The sequence below is a fragment of the Equus asinus genome, chromosome 2, assembly GCF_041296235.1.
Source record: "Equus asinus isolate D_3611 breed Donkey chromosome 2, EquAss-T2T_v2, whole genome shotgun sequence".
In the NCBI taxonomy this organism is placed as follows: domain Eukaryota; kingdom Metazoa; phylum Chordata; class Mammalia; order Perissodactyla; family Equidae; genus Equus; species Equus asinus.
In genome coordinates, this window is record NC_091791.1 from 41,397,167 (window position 1) to 41,413,356 (window position 16,190).

Genomic DNA, 16,190 nt, shown 5'->3' on the forward strand with positions numbered 1-16,190 from the left:
CCTTAGGCAAATCTCTTTACTTCTGTTGGCGTCTGTTCCCTTATCTGTAAATAGGAATCTTAACATGTACGTTCTGGGATTGTTCTAAGAAGCCTGTGAAAATGCTATGGAAGTTGGTAAGTGAAATGGCTGTAGGTTATGTCCTTAGGCAAATCTCACATTTATGGGCCTCCGTTTCCTTATCTGTACAATAATGGAGATGCTGAAATAGATGCATTTTGAGTTCCCATCCCAGTTTTCACTAAACAGCACACTGTGGCAACAGTGGCCAAACTGACAGACATAGGGCCCTTCGCAATACTGACCTGATCATCAGGAATTCTAAACTGGGTGGCTTTCTTAGCGTCTGATTTGTGTCAGCCTTGGTAAATGGATTTGTTTTAATAGGCACAAATTCTGAGACATGCTGTGAGGTAGACAAGTCACAGACACTTTCATGTACCTGGTGTTTCTGTTTATTAAACTTACTTCCTTCACTCTGTTGGAGCTGTAAGCTTTTTCTTTGGTGGTTTACCTTGAATATCCAAAGACCTGGTACTTTATATAATTCTTTTTATGATCGTAGAATAGGATGGGGTAATACAACCTCTTTAGTGGTTGATGGAATTCATTTCTTCCATAACTAGGTTCTCCTTAGCAGATATATTTATAGGGGCAATCTTAACTAGTTTAAAATACCAGATCAGTATTGGAGTTCTTTACGTGAAAGCAGTCCATTATTATGACAACCTGTGCTCAACTGAACTGTACCTCTGAGCTATTTATGGAAAGCAGGCTTATGCAATAAACATAAATCAAGATTTTTCTTTACCTGGAAGTTTGTGTAATATATTACACTTTATAAGAAATTTCACTTACATGATTTTAGTAAAATAGGTGCAGAGCAGGTTTAAGCTTCTGAAACAAACCAACTATATTTAGGAACTTTACCAAATGAAGTGTGTATTAGTGATGCCAGCAATTACAAACATATATTATGACATTAAAAGAGCTGTGCCCATCAGTTGTTGCTTATTTATTTGAAGGTGATAAAACTGTATTACTTTTTAAAACATTCTATAATTTAGATTTCTTACTCCTTTAGACAGGTGTTCCCTCCAATAAATCCAAATCAGAAGGTCTGTGAAAAGGGTAATAGGCTTGGGGGCTGGGGGGAAGCACCTCGATTACAAAAGATAAGCCATTGAAAACCTACCAGGGCTCACCTCTGAAAGGCTTCTTTCTGAGTTCAAGACTTCCTTGCACCCACCATTCTTTGCTAGCCCTATGGAAAAGTCTTATTTTTATTTTGTCTAGGTTTTTCTGTATCCAACTAAAATGTCCAAACTCTAGCCAGTGCCCCATTTGTTTTTAGTAAAAATTTCAACAAAACTATAAGCAAAACAATTAGGCAGCCCTTTGGAGTGTATATTAGTGAATTGCTTGTATATCACATTTGATGAATGTGTATGATGAGTGGCCCAATAATAGTTAAAATTGACCAAAGAATTAAATGCATCCTGGGGGAAGACAAAAATAAGTGGTTACTCTTTCGATAGCTATAGTCGATTCTTGATAATTTATGCAAGGGGATATTAGGGGATATGCCTGAATAATAGAAACCTGTATCATTCAACTTCATAGGCAAAACCTGCACTATTGTTCCATCAATGCTTTAGACATGAGAACAGTTGATTGATCTGGTGCCCATCTAATTTCTGATAACCAATCGGGAAAGTCTATTGAAGATCAGTGCTAGACCTAAAAGTCAGGTAATAGGAAGATGAGGAAAAAGCAAAAACCAACTTGCTGTTCTCAAGTAACCAAGATATGTTTCTTCTTGCAGGGAATAGGGGTTGGAAAGAAATCTTGTGGCTGACATAAGTGTTGATATATTTGTAAGTCTGCTGTTATCTGACCCAATGATTTACATATGCCTTTCCAGGATTCTCTCACACTGCCCCGTACAGTTTGGCATGCTCCCTCAGCACCACTTACGTCTTCATAGGACTTACACATTTCCTGCCCTTTTTTTGTCCTGCTAATTGTCACTAGGAGCCAGCAAGCCTCTGGGGAGAAAGAGGGAGGGGCAACAAGTGGTGGCTGTGAGTTGGCTATTATACAAGTTTTATTTGAAGTGAGGACCAATAGAAAAACTTCCATGAAGCCTTTAGGACAAAAAGGAGGCAGGCACTCACGGAGGAAAAAACCCAAAACTGCAGGCCTGCCTGAAAGCATGGGTGGAAACAGGTTAGATCCTTTCTGCATAGAAAAGTAGCAACTGCAGAGATTAGCGGAGGTACAGAAGTTGCTGTGGGGCAAAAAACACAACTGCTCCCAACGCTGCTGGTGCAACTCCTTGGGGTCACTGAGAAAAGGGGAACAAGTTAGAAAAAAGAAAAAACGACAGGTCAGATCCTCATGCAGTGAAATCCTGGGGTGAGGTCCTTGAGGACCCCCAGCAACTCTGAAAATATCACTGTAGTGCTTGGCTGAGGCCACGTGTCACTCACACCTACAGCACAGTTTGAAAAATGACACAAACAAGGGCAACAGCCTCTTAATTACGGTCAAAGAAAGCTACTGCTGTTTCTCTCCAATTATACAAAGTCACAAAGCCCTCAACAGTCATGTGGTCAACCCACACTCAGTGTGACAGGCAGAAACGACTCAGCCTTTGTTTTGAGAAATTTATTAAAATAAGAACAAGCATCGGTTGTACATAGAGATGATCATTTGTCATTAAGTGTGGTCCTAGAGCAGAACAGTTTTAAATATATTAAAAAATCACTAAATATATTGGTTAAGGCACTGCATCTCATGTTTTCAATAAATACGCTGTTTTAAAAAAAGGCAGTAATGAGTACCTCCGATCAAATGAATACAGGCACTAAGCTATTAAAGACAGTTAGACTTTGCTGTGGCCATTGTATGTAATTTATTCTCAAAAGAACTTTCATTGGCTAAGATTAGCGTTTTTTTAAAAAAACTGAGAATACGAAAAAAATCACAGTTTTCTCTTTTCAGTTTGTCTCTTCCAGAGAGATCTATGTACAAAAGGTACTGTTTCTTCATATATTCCTTAGCAACAAGGAATTATGCATGAAGTACAAAAGATTGCCTCCCAGGAAGTAAAGTCATCAGAGGTTGGATGTTTCGGAACAGCATGAGTCTTTGGAACAATATTTTTTTCAACTGCAGTAAAATCAGCTGGGTTTAGAAAACTCGGGACCTTTCAGCATCCACTTACTGCTTTGTAAGTTCCATCTGTTCAAGGAGATTTGTTCAGCAGTTGAGGGGAATCAGACCCAGCTCCTGTATTGTACAGTGTAGACAGGGCACTGGACAGGGAGTCAAGTGGCCTGGATGCTCTTGTAGTGCCACCTGTACTTCCTAATAATGCCAGTTTTGCATTTTGTTATAGTGCTCAGCAGCTCACGAAGCACGTGCTTGTGCATCGTCTTAGTTTGGTCACCTGTAAGATGAAAGGGTTGGATTCCATGTTTTCTGCAGTCTTTTCCAGTTCCAGCAGCTCGCTAGTCTGCTAATGTGAATTGTCTTTGGTTACAGCAGACACTGCTGCAGTCAACAGGCACAGCCTCTCCATGGGACCCAATGACCACAGCAAAGAGGAGAAAAATCAACTTTCCACAACATTGCCAGATTGTCTAGCCCTGGGTGCAAATCTTTTCATCAAAGCACTCTATGCTATTTAATTAAAAGTTGCCAATTAACTGGAGTTATCTTATTCACAGAAGGGCATTGACTTATTTTCTTATCAGACAATATAACTTTCACGGCAGAACTAGGTTGCATAGATCTGAGATTAAATTCACATTTTCACACATTTGGTTTCTCCAGTCAAGTCATACTTCAGCACAGAAGAGATTGGCAGTAAGGCTGTATACAGGCAAGGGGTGAAATGTTAGCAAGAATCTTGACGTGTCAAGACACTTCATTTAGGGTGAGAAATCTTTTTTTTTTTTTTTTTTGGTCAGATGTATAGAAAAGCCTCCTCATCTGACTTACTTTATTACTGGTGTACAACATTGGGTGAGTGCTGGTGGGCAAGCTTTTAGCTGGAAAATATGCTTTACTTTTTGGCAAGTAAACTAGACACAAGGTCAAAGCTTTAAGAAATCTGGGACCTTCCTGCTCAGATGCAGTAGAGAATGCAACTAATTTCATCCTGAAATGATGATAATATTGCTTTTATCTGCTAAGATTTGGTCTTCAGTTTGATTTTATATATATATATATATATATTTTGAAGTTGACTTTAAATTGTAAACACAATTTTTCCCTCATTATAAAACACTAAAATCAGTCATTGAGAAGCAATTGGATACAAAGCATCTAATCACAAAAATAGAGAAAGGAATCAAAGAGCACTTCAGAAAGAAACTCTGGAGCCGAAGGGCATTTAGTTGTCCTTCTCCAGGGACCTGTAATAATCTGTCAGGACCTTCCAGGCTTTGGGGGCCATGAAGCCATCAGGGGGATTTTCTCCTTCCCGGGCCAGCTTCCTCATACGAGTTCCTGAGATGAAGTCAAACTCATTGTGCCTGTCACAGGGTAGCAACAAAGAACTCAGTGCAGGTAAATAACATTATACCCCAAAGATTTCTGGAATGCATTTATGGATTCTTAGAGCACATTTTTTCTTTCTGTAAAATGTAGCATCTTCTAGAATTGGGCAGTTTGCTAACTCTTCAGTAAAGGAACTTCCAGAAGAAAAGGGAAATAACGGCAGCTATCCATTCAATATTTACCATGTACCTACTCTGTTCATGGGAAGTGTCTTTCATTGCTCTGCCTACTTCTGTGAGCTCCTACCATGGTGAATGTCCCATAAAGACTCATCGAAATCTTTTCCTGCATTGACTTCCTTTCACTAAATGTGCCAGGCACTCAGTGCACGCTCAAGCAATGTAGGTTGAAAGAGAAATATTTATGGACCATCTACTATATGCAAGGGGCTGTGCTACAACTTTAGGGACACAAAACATGTAAGACCAGGTCTTGGCCTTCAAGGGACTCTCATTCCAATTAGGAGTATGTGGAGATGCACTGGAGAATTTTCCAAAGAGCCAAAATTTTGCCTTATTATTCCAGTTGTATAGATGCTGATTAAAGAATTTTCTTCTGAAAAACCTACCTTGCTGGATCATAAAAGTCCATGATTTTTTTGGCTTTGTTGTAGGCAGCCACTCGAAATGGAATGATTTCCACAGAGGTGAGGCCAGGGGCCATGCTCAGGACCTTGCCCCCATGAGTGGGTTCATACAGGTCTTTCTTGGTCTCAGGGTGGGGCATTCCTGCAGGGTCCCGGCCCACAATGTAGAAATTGGCCCCTGCAATCATCCGGGACCTGCAGTGCCACTGGACCTAGGAAACATTACATAAGGGACATGCTGGTCATCACCGACCAATTCTCTTGGGTCCCTGTTTACAGAGATGCCTTTATTCTGCTTTAAAAGTAATTCAGTGATGTGGATCAACTAATAATTGCAAGAAAGTCAGTGAGGTGTCTGAGACTCCATGCTCTCTTCTTCAGCCTTTGTTACATTGGGTAGGAGAGGAGTTTTAAGATAAGAATCACGCCCCCTCCCCCGAACCTGCGGTTGTATTTCCCAATATCCTCTCCAAACAGGTTAGTGAACCAGAAATGTTCCGATCTTACTGTTCTACAGAACTATGTGAATTTTACTGTCCACTTCATCCCTCCAGAATAAATCAGAGTTTAAAGCAAATTACAAACTCCAACATCTCTTATTATCTGACTGCCAATAATGAGCTAATTATATGCAGACATTGATTCTAGTTCAACACAACACTGGGATTTCAAAATGAATTGCCCTCTTCAAGCTCAGATAGAAGTACAGAGGATGGAGAGGAGAGCTAAGGGCCTGGAACTTGGATCTAGTTGAAGAGAATTAATTTATTAAACTCAGTTTGGGGCATTCCAAAGGGTTGAGACCCTTTCAATTCATTGTACTCCCCGAAAACTTGTTCAAATCTACTCCACTGGTGGTACAGTGGGACAAAGAAAGTCTCTGTGTGAAAGGCTCACTGTGTTATGATGAAAAGGAGTCATTAAGCTTTTAAACACATACTTTCCTCTCTAATATAGCTCACAGCGCATGATGAATCACTTAAGAGTAACTGGAACTTTGGAAATTGAATATTAGGTTAGATACAACCTGCCCTATAATCCAGTTAAGCTGCACTGTTCACCTCATTCACGTGCCAACCTCCATATTCTCAAAGGCAATGTATAACAAGTTTGATTTGAGGTTTCTAGCATTCTTAGAAATACTAAATGGAAAGATAATTAAGTTGGATGAAGAAGAGAGACCAGAAGATTCCAGAATCGGCTCATGAGCAAGAAGGATCCCAGAGACTCATTCGCTCTTCTAAGTTTGAGCCTGCACTTCTGAGTCCCATAGCCCAGCTCAGGGAACTGCTCACCTCTGTGGGGCCAGCATATAACATGGGAGATGGGAAGATGGCAATGATGGTTGACTTGGGATCCAGAACCCCTTCCTCAAGCACAGCTGCATGCTGCTTCATCCTCCAGTCCAAGGGCACATCATCATCCTTGGTCCAGCCACCCAGAGGGTGGAGCAGGAGAACTGGGTTCTTGTAGCCTCTATCCAGGAGCCGGCGGCGGGTGTCCTGCATCAACAGAGCATGGCCATTGTGGACAGGATTGCGCAGCTGGAATGCAAACACTGCATCTGGGAAAGGAACACATAAAAGCCAAGATCAAAGAAATGCACAGTGTCACTTGTCCGCAAGAATAGAAAGGAAAGACGCAGCTATGTTTCTTGTTCAGTGCACTTATCATACTCTCTTGCTTTTGATAATCAGCTGGAAAATCCACCTGGTCTTTAGAGGTGTTCTTCTAAAGGTACCAACCAATGCCAGACTGCTTGGACAGGGACAGGACACAGAGGCAGGAAGCCCTAAAGGGAGCACCTGACTCAGAAATGAAAACGTTTGTTGTGAGGACCTTTCCTGCAAACCAAGGCTCAGGCAGGGGCTGGCATTAATCAGTCCTCTTGCACTCGGCTCCAGTCTCTTCCCCGGGGCGGATAATGACAAGGAACATTTTCTGGGGCCTGTGCAAGACTTTAACAATCTAAAGACGTAAAAAGTATTTCACCCTCACTTTAAAGAAATCTTCCAAACTACTCTGCTGAGTGATGGACTCCTGAGAGGCTTAATTTTTCCTTGTGGTTATGAAATAAATTAATATATATCCATTACGGAAAACTTGGGAAATACAGAAAAGCCAAAAATAGAATATAAAAATCACCTGTAATCCTATCGTTACTTTTTCTATTTTTCAAAATATATAAAGTGAAAATCTTCCCCTCCCCTTGGTCCAAATCATCCCCAAGAAGTAGCCACTGTCATCTGCAGTGTGGTGCACATACTGCCAGAGACTTCTGCTTCTATACACCGAAGTAGGTTAGGGTTTTTAAAATGCATATTTTATTTTGTTTTCTAAAATTATGCTATATATACTGTTCTGAAATTTACATTTTGCTTAATAAGTACACTTTGGGCATCTTTCTATGTCAGTGCATATTTTTAACTGCTGTATAGTATTCCAACAAATGGATATACTTCAACTTTATAAATTATTTCTAGTTCATATCAATAGACATATTGATAGGTGTTTCCAGCTTTTTAAAACTATAAACATACTGATTCCTGATATCCTCAATTCTGTATTCAGAGGATGGTAAGGAGTATTAACAAAAGCATAGAGCTAGCCTACATACCAGCATTCATTTCTTTACATTTCTGTTTAAGCTCCAGAGGTGTCAGGCGGTATTGGTCCAACCCATCATTCCACTTTATTCTCTCCAGCACCTGAAGGTCTCCACCAACCAGCCAATCCCCACTTTCCATCACCATCTACAAAGACCATTATTAAAGTTGTTAGTGATTAATATCGATTTCTATTTTATCTGGAAAAAATTTTCTCATTCTGGACCAATCTTGAGTTACTGTTTAAGAACAGCCTTCAGTTCTTCAGCATTTCTAGCATAGTATTCCTAACTTTTTGTTCTCTCAACCCCTTTATACTCTGAAGGATTATTGAGGCTTCCCCAAAGGGCTCTTGTTTATGTGGGTTATATCTATCATCATTTTCCATATCAGAGAAATTAAAACTGAGAAACTTTAAAAGTATTTATTAGTTTGCTTAAAACTAACAATAATAAACCTATTAAATATTAACATAAATAACATTTTGTTTTCTAGTAAAAAATAAATATTTTCAAAAAAAGATTAAAAAGGCATTGTTTTACATGTTTGAAAAATCTCTTTAATGTCTGACTTAATAGAAAGCCGCTGGATTCTCATATTTACTTCTGCATTTATTCCGTGGCAATATGTTATTTTGGCTGAAATATATAAAGAAAATCCAACTACATGTGTAGGTAGTTGGAAAAAGGAAGCATATTTGAATAACCTCTTTACATAATTCTGGATATTCTTTAATATTACACCAAAACTCAACAATTGCTAGTTTCTTAAGGGTAAATTCCACCAGAATATGAAACCATATCAACACACTTTTCATACTCATTTATGTTAAAATCTATTGTACGTTGAATTAATCTTTTACTCATGAATGATTTTGTGACATTATATATTGCTTAATTAGAAAGTATTGGTTCACTGAGTTTGTAAATCTCCCAATGGTTGACAATATTTCATTTTAGGATATTAAAAAAACCCTCATTTGTTAATATCACTACTGGTCTCATCTGAAAATATTTTAAGTATTGGGCAGCTGCCAAACTCACTGTGGTAAATAAAAGCTTTCCAAAATTTTTTTGCTTGAAAGCTCAGAGTTTATCATTGGCAACCAGTACTCTCAGTTGTTTGCCTTGAAGTGACAGGTTCACTTTGTTCATTTTGAAAAATATCTGTCAAATGCCCAAGTCTGAATAACCATAGTTTATCAGTCATGCTTTCAGGTAAAAATAGTGTTCCATGAAAAAAAGTGGCTGGTTTTTCCTGTAGCTCAGTCGCACAAATACTCTTCCTTGAGACAACCATCGTACATTGTTGTGTGTGGCAGAAGTGGTTTAAAGTGTACTTCCCATTTTGCCACACAAACTATTAAAAAGACATGGTCTCTAGGGTCAGGATTTAATAATCCTTTTTACAGCTTCATCAAGAATATTCTTTAGTGAAGCTGGCACTCTTTCTACTGCAAGCGCATGGTGGCGAGGGGCACAATACGAGCACAGCCAGTTGTCACTGTCTCGAGTCTGAAGTGCCAGCAGTTTTACCCACCAATGTTTTTTGCACCAGCAGTGCCAGTGTCAGCACACTGAAAAAGGCACATAATGTCTTAGTATTATGAACATAGTTCTGAGCTTGGGGGTTCTGTGGAAAGGTCTTGGGGACCCCCAGTGTTTTGTCAATCACTCTTTGGGAACCACTGCAGCATATTCATAATACAGCCTGAGGTATCTTAGACTACTTTCAATAAGGACCCAAAATAGAGGCTCTGGAAAAAAAATCAGACAAATTTTTTTCTACCAGTTAATTACCACTAAGCACAATTTCTATGAAAACTCCCAAAAGAAGCGTCCTTCTTAGTTATCTCTACTTTAAAAACAAATGGAAATGTCCAAAGAGTGGAAAAATGTTGCCAAATCTACATCCAAGGCTAAGCACAGACTGATTAGCTAAAACCCCATTTTTCTCAAATAATCTTTGAGCATGCCAAGGCCACTCAATGGGGAAAGGAGTCTCTTCAACAAACAGTGTTGAGAAAACTGGATTTCCACATACAAAGGAATAAAGTCAAAGCCTTATTTTATTTTATATTATACCATATGCAAAAGTTAAGTCAAAATGGATTAAAGACCTAAATGTAAGACCTAAAACTATAAAACTCCTAGAAGAAAACATAGAAGAAAATCTTCAGGACATTGGACTTGACAATGATTTCTTGAATGTGACACCAAAAGCACACAGGCAACAAAACAAAAAATAGACAAATGGGACTACTTCAAACTTGAAAACTTTTGTCAATCAAAGAATACAGTCAACAGAGTGAAAAGGCAACCTATGGAATGGGAGAAAATATTTGAAAATCATATCTGATAGGAGGTTAATATCCAGAATATATAAAAACTCCTGCAACTCAACAACAAAAGATTAAATAACCTGATTTTAAAAATGGGCAAAAGACTTGAATAGACATTTCTCCAAAGATGGTATACAAATGGGCAATCGGGATATGAAAAGATACTCAACATCACTAATCATCAGAGAAATACAAACCTCACACCTGTTAGGATGGCTACTATCAAAAACAGAAAATAATAAGTGTTAACAAGGATGTAGAGAAATTAGAACACTTGTGCACTGTTGGGATTGTAAAATGGTGCAACTGCTATGGAAAACAGTATGGAATTTCTTCAAAAAATTGAAAATACAAATACCATATGATCCAGCAATCCCACTTCTGGGTATATATCCAAAGGAATTGAAAGCAAGGTCTCAAAAGAGATTTGCACACCCGTGTTCATAGCAGCACTATTCACATTAGCCAAGAGATGGAAGCAACCCAAATGTTCATCAACAGAGGAATGGATAAACAATGGAAGTTGTATATATATATATACAACAGAATATTATTCAGCCTTAAAAACAGAGGAAATTCTGTCACAGGCTACAACATGGATGAACCTTGAAGATATTATGCTAAGTGAGATAAGCCAGTCACAAAAAGACAAATACTGTATCATACCACTTATATAAGGTATCTAAAATAGTCAAATTCATAGAAATGGAAAATAGAATGGTTGTTATCAGGGGCTTGGGAAGAGGAAGGGGAGTTGTTTAATTGGTATAGAGTTTCATATTTGCAAGATGAAAAAGTTCTAGAGATCTGTTTCACAATAATATGAATATACTAAAGACTACTGAACGGTACACTTAAAAATGGTTAAGATGGTAGATTTTAGATTATAAGTTTTTTGCCTAGATAGATTGATAGATAAGACCTATTTTTCACTCACTGAGCATTTCACTGAGGTTAATATTAATACCCTCACTTTTCAATACCCAGTCTCAGTTGAACAAGTGACTTCAGGAAAAAGGTAAGTGAGGAACAAAAAGCATGGAGACCTTTAGAAAGAACCATCGGCACAGTGTCCCACACTTCATTTGGCCCAACTCTGGCCCCCTTGGGTTGTGCTCCTCCTGTCAGGGCAAGGAAACCCTTTGCGGGCAGGCCTACCCAGAATCGGCATCTACTCTCTTGACCATGATCTGTGAAACCAGGACTTTGGAATTCCCTGCCCAGTCAGCCCTGAGCTGGCTGATGGGGTGGGAAAACCTCATCTCCCCACGGTGGACCACATGCCCAGGGTGGTCCTAATTCTTAGGACTGGTCAAGCGAGTGGCATCTGCAGGGGCTGTGGGTAGAGTTCATACATCCAGCCTGGGGTGCCCACAGATGATCCAGAGGACCCTCATGGCATGGGACAAGGCCAAGCATGGAAAGAGAAGGAGAGCTTGGCTGCAGGTCAAGACCAACTGTTGACACACTACCATATTCTGGTGCAGAGCCAAGAAGTCTAAATTTGAACCTGGCCTTCCAGATAATTATCAAAGCATAGTTGTCAAAGTAGAAGGATAAGACATATTTTATTTAACAGTTTGTTAGTTAGGTATGTAACTTTTAAATATGGTATGTGGGCTTACGTTTGTATTCTTGCCCTGGGCCCCACAAATGTTAGAGGTGAGCCTGGTGTGAAGAATGGTCAAAGTAATAAAAAAAGAAAAACATGACAGTTGGATGAAAGGAGAGAAGGTTAGCACTCCCCTTGACAAGGATGGAAGAGGCCCTTGGGCCTGACAACACACATATGGTTAAGGTATTGCCACCTCCTTTGTGGCATCTAATCAGGGTCTCCACGTTGTACACCTTAAACTTATACAATGTTATATGTTAATTATATCTCAATAAACTTGGGGGAAAAAAAGGAAACATGACAACCTTTGTTTTTCTCTAAACTTAGATACATTCCATATGATATTGCAGTGCAATCAATTACAACTTATCTCACAGCCAGTGTCTCCCCTCAACCCTTGAGACAAACATTGCAGAAAGTCTTTGCCTCAGTCAAATAACAGTTCACAATCCTTCCCCTCATCTAATTCCATAACCCTGCCTTTTACATTGTCCAAGAACACTGTGGCCATGGGAAACATCATCAGAAGAGAGGGAGGCAAGAGCAGGGGAGAGAAAGCTGACTGATGAAGGGGTTGATGGCAAACCCCTGGTTCACATTCCCTGTCATGGCCAGATATTGGGGTTTACAATGACTTGCATTCCATAGGGGTTCAAGGAATGAGCCATGGTTCTCAACAGAGGGCAATTTTGACTCTCCTGGTGACATTTGACAACATCTGAAGACAATTTTAATTGTCAAGACTGGAGCAGGGATGGGTGTTCTATTGGCATCTAGTGTATAGAGGTCAGGAAGGCTACAAAATATCCTACATTGCACAAGACAGCCCCCATAGCAAAGAATCATCCAGCCCAAAGGTCAATAATACTATGGTTGGGAAACCCTGGGTAGAGAGAGGGTGATTGTGCAAGGAATTTGGTTATGTTTTCATGGCCCTCTTTGTACACTCTGTGCTCAGGAAAATCACTCACCAAGAACGTTGTCAAATACCCATACCTATACATTTACTTTCTCCTCCTTGTTTAGAGTTAGACCACAGATAAATTTTGAAAGACTTAAGACCCCAAATCCCTGGGAGTGCAGTAACTCATTCTGGATGCTAGGGGTCCACCCTCTATTGTTCTATGGGTGAAGGCAACAGTGAACCAATTTCCTTCACTACCCAGCCTAAAAATGTGTCTGTTTGAAGACCAATGCTGAAACGATGCTTTTGGCCTTTCTGGGATGGCAAGAGACAAAAGGCATCTCTCTCCCCAAGATGGTCCAACTGTCCCCAGAACTGTGGTCCAGCTATCAGGAAGGGAGGTCCAGTGGCTCTGCCTAATTTCCCAGGGCTTTGTGGCCTAGAAGTCCCAACCTCCTTCCAAGCCTCCTGCCAAAGGCAGGCAAGAGAGCTTGCACAGCTAGAGAGTTTGCAGAACTGGACGCACAGAGGGGAGTGAGGATTAGGCTCTAAGGGAGGATAGTGAAGTAGTGAAAGGGGAGTTGGGCCCGGAATCACAGACAACAGGAATGCAAAAAGAAGGGAAGGATGAGCTTAAACACAAGGATGAAGACTAAGGAAGCTATGGTAAATCAGCTCAAAGAGGGCAAGGAGAGGAAGACTGGAAAGAAACAATGTGGAGAGGAACACGGAATGTGCAAACTGGAAAGAAAGGAGCAGCTAAGGGTGGGAAGGTGCAGAGGTGGGAATGAAAAGGGGAGAAGAGAGAAGGGAAAGAAACAAGAAAGAAGGTAAGCAATGGTGGGTTCAGGAATACAAGGTCATGCTGAAAGGGTTCAGAGAACAGAATTGAGGAGAAGAATAACACGTGACACAGGTGGAGAATATATATGCATTTCTGTGATATCTATCATAGTCACGGAATTCTGGAGCTGTAAGGAACCTGTAGGTCACGTGCACGTAATGCCCCCATTTTCAGATGAGAAGGCAGTTTTACAGAGAGGAAGTGGCTGAGTTCAAGTGCACATAGCTGCCTTAAGAAAGCCAGGAGCCAAATCTAGGACTCCTCCAAACCAGGGTCTTCTTCCCACTGCCCCCACTCCCTCTCATCAGTGGTCTCCATGCTGATATTTCAGCAGTGCCTTCAGGAGAATCTTCCATTCCTCCTCCATCCGGTCAGCACTCATGCACTAGGCGCCGGGCTTGCTGCTGGGAGCTTGATGGTAAACAAGATGGATCTAGATGTGGTCCTGGATCTGTTGGTTTGGCAGTCTGAGTGGATTGACAGAAGAGTAAATGGGGAAGAATATCATGGGACAGGTGTGCACAGGACAAGGCAAAGCACTCTGGAAGGACAAAGACAGGGTACCCAGTCAGGCTTATGGGTCATAGGAGTAGGGCCAACTGCTTAAGGGAGGAAAGGAGTAGCAGAGAAGGTGAGGAGGCAGGGGTGGAAGGTACAGTGCCCTAGGGTTGAGGGACTACCATGTGCAAAATTAAGAGAGAGGATGATATAATGACCTGCTGAGAATGACTGGAGGAGAGAATATGTTGATAGTGGTGGCGAGAGGTGATGATATGAAGTCATATCTTTATAAAGGAGTTCCAAAATAAAGCTTGAACAGTTTTCTCTAGCTGAATAATGGTGAAAAGATCAGAAGGGAGTAAGACAAAGGACAAGGAAGAAATGAAATGTCCCAGCCCAAGCTGGAACAGAAGAGAAGTGAACCCATTCAAGCAATACCTGGGAGACAGACTCATCAGGACTTGGTGATTGAATGAACAAGGGAGAAGAAAGAAGCAAGAATGAGATCCAGGTTCTGGACATGGGCCACCATTTGGATGGTGGAGCTGTTCACTGCGCTAGGGGTCACGGGACGGGAAACAGGTTGGGGAGAGGTTGCACACGTTGAGCGTGAGGTGCTTGCAGGATCTATTCAAGCAGAGTCATAGAAGGAACGACTCCAGACAATTATCTAATGCTGTGGTTCTCAACCTTCAGGGTACATCAGAGTCACAGGGAGTTTTAAAAGCCCCAACCCCCAGAACTGACCTCACTCCAATTAAATATGAATTGTAAGGGTAGGATCCAGTTATGGGTAATTTGTTTTTTTTTTGTAAGGAAGATCGGCCCTGAGCTAATGTCTGCTGCCAATCTTCCTCTTTTCACTGAGGAAGATTATCACTAAGTGAACATCTGTGCCAATCTTCCTCCACTTTGTATGTGGGACGCCGCCACAGCATGGCTTGATGAGCAGTGTGTAGGTCTATGCCCAGGATCCAAACCCGTGAACCCCGAGCTGTCAAAGTGGAGTGCACGAACTCAACCACTAGACCACGAGGCCAGCCCCCAGTCATGAGTAACTTTTAAAGCTCCCCAAGTGTTTCTGTTGATCTAATTGATCATAGGGTCTTCATTGCAGAGCTAAATATAAATGCATATATATTCTCCACTCTGTTCTTTTGGTTTCTACATCTGTAAAATGGGAGTAATGATTCTTAGCTACTTCACAAGAGCATTGTGAAAAATAATTACTGTTTGGAATAGCTTTGAAAGCCATGAATGAAAAGCAACAGGACCCGCTAAGCATTGTTTGTACAAGTTTCACCTGCTCCCCATCATGATTTCATCTGCGATCATATCACGTGATTCCACATTAGTGACTCAAGAGAAAGGGTTGGGATGACCTAAATGGGAGGTCAAGGTGACTTCAGTGAGGAGCTATGCAACAGAGGCAGACGATTTCCTTGGTGACTTTTAACAATTTTCCATGCAAATATTTCTCCCAGTGCCACATGGAAATACAAGAAGGCCCATGATTACTTTCGGAAGGAATTACTTTTGGAAGGTTTGAGGTTCTAAAAAACCCTCATAATGAAATATTACTGTGAATTTCAAGATGCTAAAAAAAAGTGCAATGAAGAGTTCTTTTCCCAATAAAACCTGTGTCGTGTGTCTGGTAGTCACAACCTTCAACTCTCCAAGTGTAGTGTACACAGGGTGAGTGACTTTCTCTCTCTGGTTATCTACAGCCCATTTCTCACCATTGGCTCACTGGGGATGTTGATAGAGTCCCTCTAATGACCTATCGGTATAGAGTCACTGACTGCATCGTCAAGGCCGCAAGTTATACCACCAGTCTTCCTGGATTCTAAAAAAATTCTGAACTCCAACTGCCAACACATGTTGCAAGACAAGATGAAAAGAAATAATTGCTTAAGAGCTTCCTTAGTTTTTTTTTCTGTTAGTGATAATCATGTGTACATGGATGTTAGGCCCAAAAAGCAGAAATATCTGAGCTGTCATGATGAAAAGCCACTATTCTTTAAGTCACTGAGTGAAGATAAAATTCCAAACCTATATGATTACGATCAGTAAAGGAGTGAATCAGAGGCATAATTAAGGCCCAGAACACAATTCCTCAAGTAGCTCTCAGTCAGTGTCAAGCAATTTCAAGGACTGTCTGCCAGCCTCTGGGAGAGAAATTGCTCAGATGGCCCTGAGCCGGATGTGCGTTAAGATTAAAGAT

General features: G+C 40.7%; 1 protein-coding gene and 1 non-coding gene across 3 annotated transcripts in view; one reads left to right on the plus strand and one right to left on the minus strand.

The window, feature by feature from the left end:
• Nucleotides 1–2,655: 2,655 nt before the first annotated feature.
• The window catches only part of PAPSS2 (3'-phosphoadenosine 5'-phosphosulfate synthase 2), a 79,488-nt gene continuing 65,953 nt past the window's right edge, over nt 2,656–16,190 (minus strand). For both annotated transcript variants that reach the window (XM_014864354.3, XM_014864355.3), the window contains 4 exons: nt 7,773–7,908; nt 6,451–6,719; nt 5,138–5,367; nt 2,656–4,544 (listed from right to left, as the gene is read on the minus strand). In XM_014864354.3, the coding sequence (XP_014719840.1) occupies nt 4,403–4,544; nt 5,138–5,367; nt 6,451–6,719; nt 7,773–7,908 (777 nt within the window). In that variant the 3' untranslated portion in view covers nt 2,656–4,402. The remainder of the gene's footprint in view (nt 4,545–5,137; nt 5,368–6,450; nt 6,720–7,772; nt 7,909–16,190) is intronic.
• LOC123283650 (U6atac minor spliceosomal RNA) lies at nt 11,815–11,940 on the plus strand. The gene has a single exon (XR_006524326.1). It is a non-coding gene; the product is annotated as a U6atac minor spliceosomal RNA (small nuclear RNA).